Source organism: Poecilia latipinna, unplaced genomic scaffold, assembly GCF_001443285.1.
Source record: "Poecilia latipinna isolate Pla-1442-1.1 unplaced genomic scaffold, P_latipinna-1.0 Scaffold51, whole genome shotgun sequence".
Classification (NCBI taxonomy): domain Eukaryota; kingdom Metazoa; phylum Chordata; class Actinopteri; order Cyprinodontiformes; family Poeciliidae; genus Poecilia; species Poecilia latipinna.
Window position 1 is genome coordinate 145,996 of NW_015112667.1, and position 19,635 is coordinate 165,630.

General features: G+C 40.9%; 1 protein-coding gene across 8 annotated transcripts in view; it reads left to right on the top strand.

Annotated features, from left to right (window-relative positions):
• Nucleotides 1-19,635, top strand: part of add3a (adducin 3 (gamma) a) — a 117,769-nt gene that overhangs the window by 75,463 nt on the left and 22,671 nt on the right. For all 8 annotated transcript variants that reach the window (XM_015051246.1, XM_015051237.1, XM_015051229.1 and 5 more), the window contains 4 exons: nucleotides 1,908-2,154; nucleotides 16,545-16,683; nucleotides 17,296-17,447; nucleotides 18,265-18,345. In XM_015051246.1, coding sequence (XP_014906732.1) covers nucleotides 1,960-2,154; nucleotides 16,545-16,683; nucleotides 17,296-17,447; nucleotides 18,265-18,345 — 567 coding nt within the window. In that variant the 5' untranslated portion in view covers nucleotides 1,908-1,959. The remainder of the gene's footprint in view (nucleotides 1-1,907; nucleotides 2,155-16,544; nucleotides 16,684-17,295; nucleotides 17,448-18,264; nucleotides 18,346-19,635) is intronic.

Genomic DNA, 19,635 nt, shown 5'->3' on the forward strand with positions numbered 1-19,635 from the left:
CTATTAATAAAAAAAACCCTCCACCCCCGGGCGATCCTTTTTTTTTTTTTTTTTTTTTTTTTAGATTTTCTATTCTCTTTGTTATTTTCCTTTTGGCAAAGCTACAAAGCCTTTCTCCTTTTTTAACTAACTTGCAGCAACTCGTGCATCCTGCAAAGTACTTGTTGTCATGCCAGCTGACCTGAGAATGAACAGTGGGAGTAAACCAGCTCCCAAACTGGTCAAGGCCTGCACGTTCTCCCCTCTGAATGACCTGCACGTTCTGGTGACGTGTGTGTGTGTGTGTGTGTGTGTGTGTGTGTGTGTGTGTGTGTGTGTGTGTGTGGGTGTGTGGGTGTGTGTGTGTGCGCGGAACAAAACCTCCGCTGTCGGGACGCAGCATCAACACAATGAAACGTACCTCTATGAGGGCCGATAAAAGGGCCCGTCCCCTTCCTGTTTGACGAGCGCACAGCGATGCTGTTTGTCTCATCTGCCAATGACAGATGAGTCATTATCTTGTTTGCTGTTAAATCTGATTCTCCTATGCCTGGAGTTTTCCATTACTCTGGGCAGGGCTGGGCTGTAGCACTGCAAAACTACAAAATCTGAAAAAGTATTTTTGGTCTGGTTTCTAGGGCAACTATCTTAACACACTTGACATAAGACAAAACTAACCTACCCCTTTCCAGGAAGGTGTAGGAGCTTGTTTTAAGTAGATAATTCCTTAATATTGATGAAAAAGTACTAGTTCCACTGGCAGATTAATTCACTTATAACTGTGCATATTTCCCGTGCTATAAGTATTTCACTTGTAAGTATTTCATGAATAACATGGGAAAAATGTCTTGTTACAAGTGAAATAATCCGCCAGTGGAACCAACACTAGAATTATTGACTTGAAACAAGTTTCTATATCTTGCCGAAAAGTTCCTTGTAAGTTAGTTTTTGTCCTATTTTAAGTGTAATAAGATATTTATACTAGAAAATAGGCAAAAATACAGTAAACGTTTTATTTAAAAACATTATAGAGGTAAGATGAAACATCTGGAATTATAGTTGGTTGTAAATGTTTGGTCAATTTGGGAAACAAAGTGTTGCTTTATGATTTCTAGAAATGTAATACCTTCATTCGTACCTGAAACATTAGTTACAGATCAACACAAAGCAGCTGAAAAGTTGGGTTTCGCCAATTGCTGTTTTCTGGCCAACCACTGATATTTGAAAATCCTGACTTGTCAATTCTGATTTTGGCCAATACTGTTTTTTTTTTTCTTTTTCTTTTGTCTGAAAAGTCACTAAAAATAGTAACAAAGTCTTTAATTTGGCAACAACAGGGTGACAGATGGAAGAACCTGTAGAAGTACCAGTCTTGCATTCCCCAAATCTGTACTTTATAGAGGAGCGTGTTGAGAAAAACCTGCTGCAAACACGAGAAAAACCCCAAAAAGTCGTACAGCTGCAGTTACAGGAAAAGCTCATTCTAAGTAAAGGTACAGGCGACTACATTTGTGTAATCTGTAAATTTGTGAATTATGTGTACTGTTAGCAATTTGGAAAAATCACAGAAAAGCTCCTCAAAAATCCACAGAATTTTCAGATTTTAACTTGACAAAATGTGGAAAAGTCAAGGGTCTGAAAAATGTTTGTCGATCACTCTCATTTGCCTGCCGCTCTGAAGTCTTTGCACTAGAAATAAAGAAGCAAATAAATGAACTTAGGAAAATACAATCTGGCACATTTTCTCCCTTGCATTTTACTCCCAGCAAACTAATCTCTGAACCGTGTCGACGGCAGGATTTGCAATCCAAGATTGCTGCAGTTCTGCTCTTCTCACCTCGGCTCCTTTGCTCCAACAGAACTGACAGCTTGTCGTCTTTGAGATAAACGAAAGCATGTTCTTAAATGTCCCTCCCTTTGGCTTTCAGGTAAAGGGGTCAAAGCGGCAGCCATAGACGAAGCGGCGAAGGCGAAGCAGACATGAGCGCGGACGGCCATCAGGCGGTGGTGACCACTCCTCCGCCGCCCAGCGGGGGCACCAAGGAACGCTACTTTGACCGGGTCAACGTCAACGACCCAGAGTACATCAGAGCCAGGAACATGTCGCCGGACCTCCGGCAGGACTTTAACGTTCTGGAGCAGAAGAAACGCGTCACACAGATACTACAAAGCCCAGTAAGTGCAAAGCAGGAAACACGGACAAGTCCGTCCAATGTATTTTATAGCGGTTACATAATCAGACAAAGACAAATGTTAGGGTTGCACCAATAAATTGGACCCAAATTCCTTATTTTTGGGAGATCAGAACATCAGCTAAGTGGTTGTTTGCTGGGTCAGACCCCCACGGCTAGTTTTAGCTTTACAACCAAAACCGTCAGGCTTGAAGGCCTCGGATGCATCGCGTCATGTAGTTCAAAACGCTGTGATAAAAAAAACACTTCTAATGTGATGCCTGCTCATTAAAAGCCATTTGTCGTCATGTCGATCCCACGTGAATTTTATTGTGGCGGGGAAACATGGAAGCTCACGCCGGAGCTGTGATTAATTACTAAGGAAATGGGCTGGAATGCTTCTGCTGCCACAGATGTTTTACTTGGTGGGATTTGTGTGCCCTGCCCGTGTCTGTGTGCTTCAAATTCCTCCGCTGAGCCAACTACTAGCCTCCAGGTGTAAACATTAGGGTGAAAGTATTTATTTAATTGCCCTGTCATGGCTGGCTGAAGGTTATTCAGAGCATTTATGAAATCTGAAATACAGGCTGTGAAATCTAGTTGAGCTAAACTAAAATAGCAACAAAATGTTTTTTAGTGCTTTCCTGCTTTATTTACCAGTTTAACCTCCAAACTGCAGGCGAATGCGACTTTTAAGTTGTCGGAAAATAAAACCTTTCGCCCCGCCCGCTAATACTTGAGTAACTGCTTCTCATTTTCTGCCTCTGTTCAGTTACTCTGCCCTAATCAAGACATGTCTCAATCAGTCCCAGCAGCGACTGCATCACTAGCGCCTGTGTGCAACTGCATGTGTTGATGTTGAGACACTGGCAGCAGAATCACAGCAGTCAGTGGTTCGCTGAAGCCACAGTGCAACCACCAGCCGAGGCGGCACGCCCTCGCTCAACCTCGCTGTCGAAGCTCTGTCTGGTCAAGTCTGGTTGTGTTTTCTCATAATTAATTAAATTTCTGATTGGAAGTATGAGCAAACATAATGAATGTTGTTTTCTTTAGCCTCTGGCGTGGCATTAGCCAGGCTACTGCCTTCCTATGCATTTCGGCTCCAATGTAATATGTCTTCAATGCTGATGAAGTGTAGTCTGATAAAAAACAGACCCATTTTCTAGCCTTTGCTTCATTCAGAGGGTCTGGACCCTCAGCTGTTGAGAAATGAGAAATACTCACTGGAGGCGTCTACTCTGTTGAACTTTTAAGTTTTACCCAATCGCTAACGTTTGCCTGTGACGTTTGTAATCCGCCAGTTTGACGCTATGAAGCTTTACCGGAAATCACCTGGGCTGTAAGCAACTGTCCTCCGATGTAAAGTGATAAGTGCTGAGCCAAATAAAGATGGCGGTTAATATTAATTCAGTGTTTGAAAGCGTGGCCGACACAGACTGAACGGCTTTATTCACTTCCACTGCCATTTAGAAAACTAAAACAGCGCAGAAAGTTAATCGTTCACAACTTCCTCTGTTCACCCATTGGCCTGGTAATCCAAGCAAGTGGGAGAAAGGCCAGATGAAGGGAGATTTGAATCAAGTGGAATTGCGCAAGAAGGCAATGGCCCGGCTAATTGAAGAGGATTTCTTCAGTAGATTTTCTATCAGCCAACACAAGTTGTGAACGATAATGTTGATTTCCTGCGCTGCTTTAGAATGGTAGTCTGCCTGCAGTTTTAGCATGAAGTGAACGAAGCCGTTCAGTCCATGTTCCAAATATTGAATTAACTTTAACAGCAATCTGGTTCAGCTCAGCACATCCCTCTTCGTAGTGGAGGATGGATGTTTACGGTGCAAGCAACTTCCAGAAAGTTTCACAGTGTCGAACTGGCGTATCACGGTCAAATGTTACCCATTGGATATGGAAGGAGTCGTTTCTCAACAGCTAATAGTCCAGATCCTCTGTACAAAGCGAAGCGTAAAACAATTTGCTGGTTTTCACCAGGCTGGCATGGAATCATTAGGACGTAACATTGTTCTCCAAACTAAATTGTGGTTTCGCGGGTAGAGACTTATGACTGTTGTCGCAACTGACAAACGTTCGTCGAACTTTTGAAATCTACTTCCCTTTCATTTGCCTTTTTGAATTTCTGAATCCTTGGGCTCTTAAATCAGCCCAGTTGTCCTTGTGTATTATGACATGTTCACGTAAACACAGCAGACCATTATGCTGCTCTGTGCGGCGCCCTTTGAACAGGTGCTTGGACATTTTACAACACGCCCACCATCCTTGGATATTTGCTCTGCGGTATTGACTTAAGGCTCGTCTCTCACTGACGAGCGCGTAGCCCTGCAGAGCTGGACAGAGGTGGAAGGTGTGTTTGTTTGTATGCATAGTTCTAGTGATGTACTTTGAATAGTGCCAGGGACAGATTTATGGCTGCGAGATAAGAACTGCCGCTCAATGTGGAGTGCTGCACGTCATAAAAAGCACAAAGATGCAGTGTCTTGCTAAAGTATTCATAACCCTTGAGCATTTCTGCACACTTTATACGCTTTGTTTTGATAAATTTAAGTTTGAGAAGTGTGGCATGCATTTGCAAGTCAATAATTAGTTGAAATATCTCTTGCTGCCGTTGCTCTTTCGTTTCACCTTTTTCCATTTTCCATTGCGATGCAGCTGAGGTGCATTCATCTTTAATGTAGATCATCTTTATACATCAATTGTCAAAGCTTACCACAGATTATTAGTTGAATTTAGATTTGGACTTTGACTAGGTCATTCTAGCATATGAATATATTTTGATCCGAACCATTCCGGTGTAGATCTGGTTGAATGTTTAATGTTGTTGTCCATCTGGAGGGAAAACCTCTGTGTAGCCCCAAGTCTTTTGGCCTGACTGGATGTTTGCGTTAACCGTTCTTGCTCTGACTTTAAAACCTAATTGCCTCTCTGCACATGCTCAGTGTGGTTTCCTTGGCATTCACTGTCTGCCGCCGCAGTCTTAAAGGGTAAGAGCACCTTCCCCCGCTGCAGGTTTTCCCCCTTCACTCCCTGCTGGTGCACCTGGCATGAAGCAGAGCGAGCAGCCGGGTTCATGTAAGGGCGCCGCCCTGAGCAGACAGTTTGCTGCAGGACGCTGCTGTGAAGTTATTGATTATCTGTCTGGTCGACCGTCAATAAAATGTCTAGCAAAGCAACCGCCTTCCGTCCTTTATCAGTAGCAGAATGGAGTAGGAATGTCCTTTATTGTGCCACGGCAGGGAAATTCAGGTACACAAAAATAAATATATATAAAAAAACAAAATTAAGAACTGTATACTGTACAGAGGGCTAAATTACACCATAAAATATTGTGCTGCTATTAAAAATAGCGTACCTCAATCCATAATTCTGACTTTTTTCTTTTTTTTTAGGCAGCTGGTGATTTATGTGAATCTTAGATCCCTAAAGAGGCTGCAGAAATAAAAATCAAACCTACGCAGCACAGCTGTGTTGTGTTTCACTGTCTTTAATGTCGACAGCTTCATATTTAGATGTGAAGTAAACATATTACAGCATAAGTCTGTTTCAGTGTAGATTTACTAACATCATTACTTTCATATGAGCGATGTGTGAAGCTTTTAGTTTCGATTGTTTTTCCTTTATGTTTTCAGTTGTCTTGTCTTGGCAGCTCAGATCAGGGGTCTGCAACCTGTGGCTCTTAGAAACCAAAAGGGAAATGTTTTTGATTATGGATACAAGAAATTTACATTTTAGGAGTTTTTATGGGAGTTTTAATGCAAAACTAGCATAAAACATCTACAAGAAGCTTTTTAAAAGTAACTAGCTTCAACTTGTGCTACCTGTTTGTTGTCATTTTCCATATTTATAGAACATAAACTACAAAATGATTAATAGAAGATTCTTCTTAGCTTGGATTCTATACAAGCTAGTGATTGAATACTTATAGCAGTATATTGTATGCTGGGGCTGCAGAGTGTGAGCAGTATGCTAATAAAGAAACAATGAAAAGTTATGTTTTATATTTTTCCTCAGTTTTTTTCCCCCCCCCCAGAATTTGCCTTTCGGTCTCGTCAGCTCTAACTCAGCCATTTGATGGTTAGCTGCCGTCATTATCTACAGCTGCAGCTCAGCGGGTTCCTGTTTGTTGTTTTGCCTGCGTGGTCAACACTGCTTTGTGTGTTTCTTTTTTGTTGTTGTTTTGTTTTTTTGGGGGGGGTTTTCTGCTCCGTGTGGTTTTGGATGTTATCCAAACCGATATCAGACACCAGCGAACAGGTGGCTCCCTGCAGTGGCTTCGCAGAAAGACCCTCTGGCCTCTTTTCCAATATTCAGACACAACAGTGACTTGTGCTCCTCCATGTTTCCTGTGTTGTAGGAAGAGCAGTGCGTCATCGGCCGGATTTCCTCTCCTTTCGTTTTCCACCCATCCTTTTCTCTGTTTGTTTCCGTTGTCGTTTTATGGTTCTGCTGGCGGTCGCAGATTACACGTTGCGACCGATCAGACGGCGGGTTTTATTTTGAGCCCAACCAGTTGTAGCTCAGGCGGGACTGGATGAACTCGGACGGCTTCATCCACTCCTCTCCTACTTGCACCTGTGTTTACTTTTTAGAAATCACAGGCTAGAGATAAACTCTGAGCTGCTTTTGTTGGGGAAATTATTTGGTGTGCGTTCAGCAGCAACACCTCAAACTGCCGAGGAGTTTAAGGGGAAAGAAAATCCGTCTCTGATTACAGAAAACACACAGAGCCTTAGAAAAGTATTCGCATGTCCTGAACTTCAAACTTCATTGTATTTTAATTGTTTGTGTTTTTTTGTGACGGATCAATACAGAGTTGTGTATAATTGTGAAGTCAAATTGGTATTTATTTTCATTTTACAAACAAACTGAGCATCATTTTTCAAGTTTTGCCACAGATTTTTAATTGGTGTTTTGGTTTGGGCTTTGACTGGACCATTCCAACACATTAACACGACTCATCCAATTGTAGCTCTATCTGAAACGGCAGTCTAAATTACACACAGGGGAATTGTATTAACTAATTTAGTGACTTCTGAAGGAGAATAGGCTGCACTGCCCATATCTAAAGGAGTTTGGGTCATCGTGGCTCAGTGGGTGGAATATCTGAACTGCAACAGAAAGTTGAGGGCCTTGATTCCAGCTTCTCCCTGCCGCATGTCGATGTGCCTCTGGGCAAGGCGCTCAACCTACCTTTACTTATCTTCTTGAATGTGTGCATGCTCGAGTGTGAATGGACGAGTGTGGCTGCAGTGTACAGCACTTTCCATGGCAAGTATAACTGGAAAAGCTGGTCATACTTGCCATAGTAATTCAGTCCATTTACCACTTCACTTTCCATCATTCTCCTCTTTGTGTTGGTCTGTTTACCACATGGATATGCAATCAAATACATTGCATTTTGAAGTGACAAACATAAGGTTGCTCATGGATCCTTAAAAGGTTTTAGATTTGTGTCTAAAATAAGGTCTTAAAAATCTTATATGTTTTGTTAAAAAGGAAGTTGACACCACAACGTTTTTTTGTTGTTTCGGGAACTGATGGTCTGACGACGGGACACTTCCACGCTGTCCAACCATGACATTTGATCGTCGCGCTAAGAGCGCAGCAGGGTTTAGTACGTTACTCACAGGCCTTAAATTTTGTCGTGACAGGACTTTTAAAAAAGTTTTGGGGGGTTTTATAGGGACTTTCTCTCAGGCAAAAGGTTGTGGCATATTGTGGCTCGAGTCAGTTGAGACTACCGCTAATTAGCTGCTAATTTACCCTAGCTAGCTAGCTAGCCTTTTTGTGTCTCTCATGGGTAGGAGCTAATTTATCACCAGTTGGTGGAACCTTCCTCTTTATACGGTGGGAGGTGGACAAGTTGAATTTACTGGAAATGATGTCTTACATTGCTTAGGAACTTTTAAAGAAATGTGAGAAATAAAGTTTAGATGCATTAATGCCTTTTGTTTTACTTTGTGAAATAAGTCATTTTTCTTCTGCACCTCTACATTATCAATATTCTGGTAATCATCCAGTTAGATTTAATCTTACTTCCTGCTACACATGATCATTTCTAACATTAAAGTAAAAGTCGGAGAAAGTGGTCTCTCCAGATTGCATCTGTAAGCAACTGGTTTGAATGACATACACGTAATGAAATGTGCCTGGAGGTCTTTTATGAGGCTCTCTTACGTGGTGATCTGCACACAAGTTCATAAAAACAGACTTTATTTGGTGCAGAGACTTATGATGTCACCATTGCTAAGTCAGGGTATTAATGTGTTCTTGTTTTTTGTTTTTGAAAGCCTCTCTCTGCGTTTCTCTTTAGTGGCTTGGGTTTACCATAACTGGGACCGGGGAGGGTAAAAGCCCGTCATGAGCGCCAGATTAAATTTAGATGAAATTGAATTGGACTTGTTCCTCCACATGCTGCTTCTATTTTAAGCACCCTCGCTCATCCTGGTTTTATTTCTCTCTCTGTCTCTCTCTCTCTCGTTCCTTTTCTTCGTCTTTACATCCAAAGCTCACGGCGCAGTTTTTCTTTGTCCAGTGAAAGTGATTTAGTGATTCACCCCCATTTGCACTTGTTTCTGTGGTACCCCACGGATCACAAGCCGATAATTTATGGCACTTGGATGGTCTCTGCTGAGGATCTCCACGTGTGAAGGAAATGTCTCAAGTGTTGTTCGCTGTGTTTTCCCACGTTCTCAGTGGGTCCTGAAGGTGTAGTTTGATAGAACGTCAGTGGTCGAAGTTTCTGCAGAGGTTCTCTTTAAGCATTTCCACATTTCCTCTCTGAGCCAAGCTTTGGCAGTCGGGTCTCCCTCACAGAGGAGCAATTCCTTCAACGTCAAGAGTCTCCAAAGTCCTTCAGGAGAGCTTACGATGCGGAAAAGTATTTGTTTTTTGACGAGTTTCACTATAGTTTACTTATCCGATCATTGTGTTGGATTGTTTTTATCATTTGTTTATATTCTTGTTCCCAAAGGGGATATAAGTTTTATAGATATGAGTTGTAAGCTTTGATTAGACACTTTGGGAGTCGAGTTACTGACGGTTCAGAAGGTAAAGATGTGACGGATCTGTTGGTTTCATAACTACGTTTTCTTGAAAAACACTGCCAATGTTAGCTTGGGTTTATTTTGGATGTTTGCTTAAATCTGTCAAAAAAAAAATGCAGTGAATAAAAGTAACTGACATTATTAAAGCTGTTACAGTCAATAGATAAAATTATTATAGCAGTTTTAAGTATTTTAATTAGAAGCAATTTGAACATTTTACACGTCTTCAAACTTTTGTATGACACTGTGGTATTTTTAGTAAGGCTTAGTAAGTTTTTTTTTTTTTAATCAGTCTGTTGCCTTCATTTTGTCGAACGTACTTTTTTATTTTAAAGCTCGATATAAATCTGTCCCAACTTGCCCACTGTGATTTCTGCGCTCTTCTCGTAAAACAGAGAGCAGAGAGTCATTGCAGATTCCTGAGCCACAGCAGCTTCAGCCTGTGAGCATTTTCACCAAGGCACTCTGAAATGAAACTGGGACGATCGATACCATTGGCAGGTCTGCGGGTCGGCTCCTCTCCACTTTCTAAAAGTCACGTTGAAGAAGCTGCCTTGTGCTTATATAACTGGGGAGACTGTGTCTGAAATTACAGGCCCGGTCTGCTCTCAGACTGCTTGCCTTTCAGGACAGAGTACCGAGTCAGAGTGTGTGTCCTTGTCCGAGGCGTATTTGTCTTCGGTGCTTTCATGTGGAGCCTGCCGTTCCCTTCATCCGTTTTATTTTGGATGTCAGATAATGGAAATTCGGGTCAGTGTGCTCTTGCAGGTGAACTGTGAGGCATGTTTGTGGGAGTGAGAATGAAATGAAAGTCTGCTTCCGACCTTTGCCAGCTCTGGATAAGTCTGGAGAAATGTTACAATAAAGGTGGACCTTTATTGTAATAAGTATAAATTGTCATGATTGAACTGAAGGATAAATATCTTAAGAATTTAGATTCACAATAAAACTTCCCAAAACCGTTTGGTTTGTCAGAATTTTCTCCACCATTTGTTCAATGAGAATATCAATAAATATTAATATATTTGAAAACATGATTAAATGCAGTTACTGTGTACAGCTTAGTGATATAATTGTGAATAGTGTCATTAATAATTATGTTACAAATGGGTGTATTTTTCAAGAGCAGTATTTGTGTTTGTGGGACCAATTAGCACTAATATAATATATTAAGCTACTGGATCGGCTGCATTGCAAACCCAGCCAATAGCTTGTCATGTAGCATGTATGCATTTCACCTTCCAAAGCTGCAGGTTTTCTAAAAATATTTCAGATATGACTTAGAAAAACTTTCTGTGATTAGTTTAGTCCCCAAATGCTGAACTGGTATAAAGTTGTCCACTTTACACCAGTGTTTTAAAAACCCTACCATTTCAAAACCACAAAAATTAGATTCCCGAGAAAGTGTTGGAGTTCCAGCGTGTCTGAAGTTTTTTTTCTCCAGATGTTTGGTTTGCGGATTAGCACATTATGATAATAGTACTCAACATGAAGACACAAATGTGTGTGTGGGTGATGTAATGCTGAAGCTATCTAAACTGACACAACCTTCATGGAAGAAGCAAGCGGAGACGCCTCCGACTGGCTTCAGTTCAGGAAACTTAATAAAAGTAACAAGTTTCTTCCCCAAAGGACGACGCGCAACATTTTTCTGTCAACTGCATCCGCAGCAGCGAGAAGAAAAAAAGAGAGATTAGCAGGACAGGAGAGCACAGAGAACATGCAAAAATAAATGTTTTGGTCATATTGGAGGAAAACATGAACAGACTAAAACTTTTTAAAAAGCCGCATCTCCATTTCCTTATTGATCTGATTTAACAGGAGTGAACAACCCTGCTCACTGTTGTGTCTCAGCCAATAATTTGACTCTAGCAGAGGAGCGGATATTATTTCTGCTGTAATGACGTAACTTCATCTCTTATCTGATTTCCTGGTGTTTGGTTTTTAAAGGCGCAGATGTGATGAAAGGCTTCTACCAAAACGCCACAGCAGCAAAAAAAAAAAAATGAATCACAGCTGACATGTGATGTTGTTTTCACTGCTACAGATGTGCATCAGTTTGTGTGTGTGTGTGTGTGTGTGTGTGTGTGTGTGTGTGTGTGTGTGAGTGACATGATGTTGGGGGGTTTGGAGGGATTCTTTGAATTATTAACTATACGATCCACTTTATGTTCCCGGATTAATCTGTTTTGATGAGAGGAATCAAATCCCCGCTGTCATAATCTCTCTGAGAACGCGCACGCACATATCAGGAACCAGATGCCTGCTAGCTTAAACGGTCCATGATGTGCGTTGTCATGGCGCCTGGCGTGGTTTCTGATTGGTGTCATTGCAAGCTGATGCAAGTTTGAAAGGTTTTGTATCAAAGTGTAAAAACAAAAAAAAAAACATGGATTTTCTCTGATTTTGCACATTGTAAAGTTTAATTAATATTGGACTTTAATATCACATGGCATCATTTCATGCAGAGCTTATTTCTCTGAAGTTTTGTCTTATAGGTACTCAAAATTTCAGCTCAGAGTATTAATGAAAGGTTGAGTGGAAGAAACCTTCACAGAACCAGAGGTGATGTCACAAGCACCTTTGTTGGACTGGAAGAAGGACTGGACTAATGCTCAGTGGTCCAGAGTTATCTTTTCTGATGTAGGTGAAGAGCAGTGAGGCGCAGAATTCAAATGATCACCTGAGCTGCCATGTCGTCTGCTGGTGTTGGATCATCAACACCTCACCAGAACCACAGGCTGATCTCCTCCTTTCAAAACTCTCTTGCTATTTTTAGGCAGTTCTTTGCTAGAACCAAAATTTTTCCTTCAGTTCTTCTTGAAGACCCAATGCTGAAAAAAAACAAAAAAAAAAAAACAACATTTATGCCAGAATCTTCTGGTGTTTTCGCACCTTCTAGTCTGGTAGACTCGATTCAATTGGAGACCAACATTGCGACATTTCTTACATTTTCAGTTGGTGCGGTTCGCTTTCACACTGCACCCTGTCAAACGATCCAAACCCTGTGAAAAACCTGTTCCCCTCACTGGCATTTGGTGGCGCTGCACCAAAAACCACTGAACATCTCTGAAGAAAACACTGAGAGCAACTTCCTTTCTGCACAAAATGTAAATAAAAATGGAGTAGCATGATATTTTAGCGGTTGTAGGATTTCTCTTTTGCCTTTGGTATTTTCCTGGCCGATGCCAGACTCTCTCGTTAGCTTCGGTCGTATTTTCTCAGAATGACCTGCGCTGTAGTCTGCTTCCTGCATTTGGAGCACTTGCATCCACATATGATTTCAAACTGCACCAGAGTTTATGTTTTTTTTGTCCGGGTCAGAGTTTGATTGGACATTCACACCTCCCCAAACGAACCAGACTTTATAGGCAAATAAACCAGAGTTTGATTAAAGCGGACTAAACGGGGCTGGTGTGAATTCACCCTAAACACCAAGCGAGGCGTGTATTTGTGTGTCAGTTGTAAGTTGTTGGCATGTAATTATCACAAAACCTTGTGTACAACTTAATGATTGGAAGTTTTCCCCTTTCCAGAAGCAACCAGTCAAATCTGTCATGAACACAAAGACCTTTTTTTTGTCGAGTCACAGACTTTCTTTGCAAACTTTTCAAGTTCTGCTGGCAAAATAGTTTCCTAAACTCTCACTTGGCAACAAAAACTGCATTCGCAACCAACCGGGCTACCAAGGCAACCTCACCACCAGGGACTGAGGAATGTCTGGCTGGCGTTCAGGACCAGCAGTGATGTGTGGACTGAATGTGTCCCGTCACGCTTGGGCTGCTCTGCTTTTAACAAAAACACAGAATAAAACCAGAGAGCGGTTTCTGTCGGTGCTGATGGGGCTTTCTCGTGAGGTTACTGGAGGGATGAGTGGGCAGAGGAAAGGCGACGTTAACGGGTTAGACGTGTTTCTGCACCCGCATGCAGCTCTAACTGGGAGCATGTCGTCTGTTGCGTTAGAGCTGAGATGAAATGAAGGCATGAATATTTAATGTTGCCATACTGGAGGTGTTGACACATAAAACCGCCATGACCTGTTTTCTTGTATTTTCTTTCTTCCACCTGCGCCTTTAAGCAATTTGGAAAACCTGGAATGATGACATCTTGGTTTGTAAGCTTCTGATTTGTTAATTCACACTTGTGATCATGTTCATTGTTGGTCAAGCTGAAAATTGAAGGTTTGTTTGGTTCATGTTTACTTATCATTAGGAGTTGAAGGTGTAGAAATTAAGCGCCTCTTTTCTGTTTAGCCTTTTTAAATGCTGCTTCTCTATTCATCCTGCAACAGTTTTAGTGTTTAATTTATACCACTTGGTACTTGTACACTAAGTTTTATTTTCGTAAATAAAAGTCATTATACCCCAAGTGAACATTTATGATAGTTGGAACTACTTATTATTAAATAATGTGATTGCCATTCATCATGTTGTCATACTTAAGTGCTCTTAAATGTAGCAGCAAGGAAACTTTTTGTAGTTGGGGTGTTTCCAAATTATAGCCTGGAATTTTAATGGCTAGGTGGAGGCGCAGCTGGTGAAAACCTCAATAAATGTTGAGCCAAATTTAGTCTCCATTAAACAGCAGCTCAAACAAACTGATTTCTTCCCAAGATTATGTCTACAGACCATGAAATGACAAAAAAAGGGTGTGATAAATGTTCCAGTTGCAGTGAAATAAAATGGAAAGTGTGATTTGCTGTAAATTAAATGTGTTTTTACTTATGTAAGTCAATAATAAAGCATCTTTTCATCCTTTTTGGTTTTTAATGGTATTTATGAACCATCAGGAGATGATCTGGACCATGAATATTAGTTTGGAGAATCTGAATGGAGGTATCCAAACACAGTGTGTAAAACCTTCAAATGTTGTTATAGTGAATTTTAGTAGCATAATTTCCCTCAGAAGCCTTTTTAAAATCCAGCCTTTGAAAAGCTGTCAGGATTATTTACCCCTTACACATTCAAAGCAAAACATTTTATCCTTGATTTTCTGTTTCCTTAGGAAACAAATATGACGTGACACAAAGGTCCATCTCTTATATCCAGTAAAAAGAGGGGCATCATGGGAGACATCAGGTGTCCAATATGGCTTAGGAGGCATTTTAGGAGAAAATATCCATCTGTTCTACGGTTACAAATGTAAATGTGTGAAGTTTTCTAACCTCAGCTGGAACCTTAATGTGAACCGTGCGCTTTGGTCAGATGAAACTAAGATCGAGGTTTTCATCAGAAAAAACACTCCAAGTGGCTTTGAATGAAACATGACAGACTTTAACTGGACGGTATGCGTTTGTCCATCTGGGTAATCCTTGGCATTGGTCACAGCTTTAATGGCATCAGCAGGTAAACAAAGGCTGTTGCACCTTCCTGAAAGTCACATGCAGCAGATACCTGCTGTAATGTTTCATGTTGTTACCTCTGCAGTCTGGTCTCGCTTTGATTTTCGTATTCCTCGACAGTCTCATAATTGCTCTATTGTTTCATACTTAGCAAAAGAAATGAGCAGAAAACCTGCTCTGAAACATAAAGTCAGTCGGAACTGAATGGTCGTTCATCCAGCTGTTTGTTTTTGCTCTTACATAAGACGCTGTCAACATGAAATGCGGTAAACGGAGTCCCTTAACTCAGCAGATAACTCTGGCCTGAACATGAGGATTAGCAACAAAAACACACACACACACACACACACATTCACACGCATAAGCCAATCACGACGTAGAAGAGTAAGGGTGGCCACTCAGCCAATCCCGATGCGTCTTGTTGTGTCTCCAGCCAATGCTGATCCTTTCAGGAGGAGTCCGACTGACACCCATGGAGGATCTCTAATCTACGATTAACACATCAGTCGTCCTGTTGGACGTCCCTCCTGTTGACATGGTTTCTTTCTGAATGTTTCTACTTCCTACCGGCTGTGTGGCGCCGTCTGCTAGGCTCCGCCCCCGCCACGTGTTTCACCATCCTGTCCGTGTTTGTGTTTCCAGTTTGTAGCTTTCTGCACCAAACAGACTTTCCTAAATTAAAAGAAAGAAATGCTAATTAGGTCCCAATCAGAAATGCTAATTAGGTCCCAATCAGTATTTCCATGTGTTGACAAATATCAAGTCCCAGATGAAAGGTAAACAGTGGATCCTCTGAACACCAGCTTCATTTTATGATGTTTCACCAGAGCTGGAACGATTAATCAGATCAATCATAATCAATCGATTATTGAAACAAATTAACTAATTTAGTAATGCATTAGTCTGAAAAGGTAAATGTAAAACTGCACAATCTGCCACTTTTTTTTATCGGTTGTTAGAATAATTGTTAGTTTCTGCCCTTCTTTTAACTTGAAAATGTTCATGTCTGAACAAAAAGAAAAGAAATTACAATATTTGTTTCAACCTCCCATCCACAACTGTTAACATTAAAATAGCAGTAATTTCAAGTAAACAGAGTCATTAATCATGTAAACATGGGTAAAATGAACACCTTGTGAAATATTAATGAAATAATAACTAACCAGCACTGTTTCTATGAGTGTGTCCTTCCTGTTTGGCATAATGTGCCCATAAGTCAGCATAATACCCACAATGCTTAGCAGCGCTGCCACCCTATACATTACTGTCTGTAGAAGAGCTTGCAGCGATTTAATCACTTTTTTCAGTCAATTAAAATGAAATCGGCCTATAAATTGACTTTGCCACTTTAGTCTGGAAAACTAGGATCTGTTGTTTCACCTCTTCCCAAGTCTGGAAATGTGTGAAAAAACAAACAAACATTGACTTCTTGCATTTTCATCTTCAATTTTCTAATTGGACAAAAATCTAATAATGCCTAATATATGATGTGGTTTTAACATCGTTTAGTTTTTAACAAAATGCACACTCATTAAAAACAACATAAAAACAACTAAATCTTTAACTTTTCTAATTTTGAGACTTCAGACAAGTTCAAATTCAGGTTGAACTGGACTTTTTAAAACAGAACAAATCATGAAAAGTACTTTTTTCTTTTTCTTTTTACTTTTACATGTAAAATAAAGGTAGCAAAATATGCCAAAAAAAAGTTAAAGTTGTTTTAAAGAGTTTGCATTTATTCAAAAGCACCATAATTTGTATTTGTTCAGTTTAACAGATTGTTGAGGTAATCCTGGTGTACTTTCTTTGTGATCATATTTATGTCCAAAATCCCGTTAAAAAAAAAAAAAATATTGATTGTAAAATGGAAAAAGATGTGTGGAAATTTTGTAATCGTATCCAAATCAGTGAAAGAGTAGCCCAGTTTCACTGACGTGTCGGCGTTTAAAACAGATCTGAGGGAACAGGAGTTTCACTCGTGTCTCTTTTTGTCTGCAGGCCTTCAAAGAGGAGCTGGAGTGCCTGATCCAGGAGCAGCAGCGGAAAGGGAACAACCCGACCGGACTGCTGGCCCTCCGGCAGATCGCCGACTTCTTCATGGCCAGCTCGGTGGCCGGCTTCAGCACTTCCCCTCTCAGTAAGTGCTTGTTGTGCTCTGGCCCGTCACCCACGGTAACCAGACACAAGACTTCATGAGAGCGAGCCGTCGTTGCCCACAGAGCGACCGCTTTGCATCGGCCTCAGGGAAAAGATCAAAGCGAAACGTCACGGCATCGGGAGAAAACGGCTCCATCTCCAAACGCGGGCGTTGCACGCCCGAGGGGCTTTAACGTCCCGACTCCAAACTCCGGAAGAGCTGGGAATACTTCGCCACGTTTTGATCCTCCTCCGAGTTTCGTCCATATGCGAAGTCTGTTTCCAATCAGAGCGCAGGAATGCACAGCTAATGCTGAATTAGACGTCGAAGGCAATGTAGCAGTTCATTTCAGATCGTCCTTCACAGATACTCAGGCTGACGGCCGAGGAGGGGTCGGGGTTGAATAACATCGCAGAGTAATTTAGGGTTCCAGCGAGGAGCCAGATGGATCAGAAGATAAAAATCCAGATGTGTTTAGAAGGGTTTGTTCCTGAGTGAAGATCATTTTTCTTTCTAAAACCTCCTCGTCCGTACAAACAGCATTCATGACCTGCCTTTTCTGGGGGTTTCTTTTGTTTTCTCTCCCTCTGTGATTCAACTGTGCTCATTTAGGTCTGGGGATGGTGACGCCCATCAACGACTTGTTCGGGGTGGAGTTCGCCTCCATGGTGAAAGGCGAGAAGCTGACGCGCTGCAAACTGGCCAGCCTCTACAGACTGGTGGACCTGTTCAGCTGGGCCCACTTCGCCAACTCCTACATCACAGTAAGACCAGCTCCAAACGGAAGAAGGGGAAATAAACAAAAAAAAACGCCATAGCGCCTGCCGTATGCGGTGAAGGCGAGTAAAAAGCCTTAAAATAAATGAATCTCTAATAGGAGTAGCAGAATCTCTCAGTGGAAATAAGCGGCTTTTATTGGAGCATGTTTTATCAGTGGGGGAAGAAATAAATGTTAAAATGTTAGGTTTTTTTTAACAAAAGTCACCAGTAAATTTAATTGCATTTCCTGTTTAATAGAAAAACTGGCAAATGTGACATTGCATTTATTTGACATGAGCAAAATAGCAAAGTTTTGTGCATATTTGTAATGGAAACGCAGCTGCTGTCACATTAACGCTGTGGTCCAGGGAAAAATGTACAATATAAATGAAAATAAAAAATGCCCCATTTATGTAGTAAGATTAGTGGAGAAGCCATTAATGGTGGCCACCAACAATTATTTCTAACATGAGATCTTTTCCCCAATTGAATTATTGTTCTGAATTTTTCTTTTCACATTTTTCACTTAAAGCTTGTAGTAATGCACTAAAATATTTAGCTATTTTCAGGCTTTTTACTCATTTTTACCAAGGTCTGAATAAGTGACCGATATGCCTACAGAGCAAATTGACTCAATGATTTAATGCTTACAAAAATACCACCAAATATAGCTAGAAATATGAATCCATGGCTCTTTCTCAAATCTGTAAATCATGCTAAAACCTCATTATTTTTATTTCTAATTCAGATGCATCGATCTTTCTTTAGGTTGACATTTTTTCAAAAAATACTAACATTTGACCTCCTCGTTTCCCCTTTCAGGGCCGAGTGAGTAAAGAACAGGACCACATACTCATCATCCCCAGAGGTCTGTCGTTCGCTGAAGCTTCTGCATCAAACCTGGTAAGAAACGTTCAGGCTGCTGCAGCGTGATTTGCTCTCCTGTTGTTACTGCTGCTCTCCTGCTGATGGCTTGAGAAATGTCAGGTACACCTGATATGAATCTTTCATTTACCGAAAGTTTCCTCTGGGTTTGTCTGCATTTGTCATGTTCAGAGTCACTGGCTCCTCTCGTGTTGACACAAGGTGTTGCCGCGTCCTTAAAAAGTCTTAAATTCACAAAATGAGGACGTTGGCTAATCACAGGTCCTAAATTTTGTCATGCAGGACTATTTAATCTTGTTTATTCTATGTAATAAATTTTTTTTTGAGTCACACGCAAACATCTGTTGCTTTCTGACTTGAGGCGGTTTAAGCTAACGCTAACTAGCTGCTAATGAACCCTTGCTAGCTAGCGTTTTGGCGTCTGTCATTGGTAAGTGTAAATTATCTCCAGTTCATCTTTGCCAACGATGGCGACGTTCATTCTGTGCTAAAAAAGTGTGGCACTACTATATAAAATGTATAATTTTTCTTCTGTTTCTTATGTCTTGATTTAGGCCTTAAATTCCATTCATAAACCGTGTGAGACTTGAAAATGTAGCTTGTTTTTTTGTCTGTCATCAGATACAATAAACAGGAAGGAGATAGTTTACCTCTGGTTTCGGTTCAAAAAATGCTCGGTGCCAATGTTTTATCTCAAACATCAGAGTAAACAGTCGGGTGTTTATTTGTTGGCTTCTGCTGCTGCTGTTCTGGTTTTCTTGGATGTTTAAGCTTCATTTATTGATTCAGTCTTACATTTGAGCTTCAAATGATCCAGTCTTGGGGAAAGAAGTGCCGTTCTCGTCTGGGTAACAAAGGTCTGTTGTTGCCCTCACCCCTGAACTTTAATTCCTCCGTCTGACCTGCAGAACGGGTTGGAACAGTGATAGTCATCTGTGCAGGCGTTTCTTCTGGACAGTCAAACTTTGTCACGTTCCTTCTTTTCTAGATGATATGCAAAGTTTCTACTCGGCAAATTGTGTGGAATTTGATATATAGAGAAACATTTGTATGTCTAATCGATCTTCTTTCTTCCATTGCCGTAATGTTGTCCTTTCTTTCTTATAATTCCTATATTAATTTCTTTCACATTTCCTTCTTCCCTTTCTTTATTTCTTTCTTATTACTCTTTCTATTACTTCTTTTATTTCAGTGTTTCCTTGGTTCTCGTCCTTCCATGATGTGTCTTCACTTCCTTTGTACTGTCTTTCCTTCACTCATTGCTTCCTTTCTTGTTCCTTCCTTCAGTCCTCTTGATGTTTTTAGGAA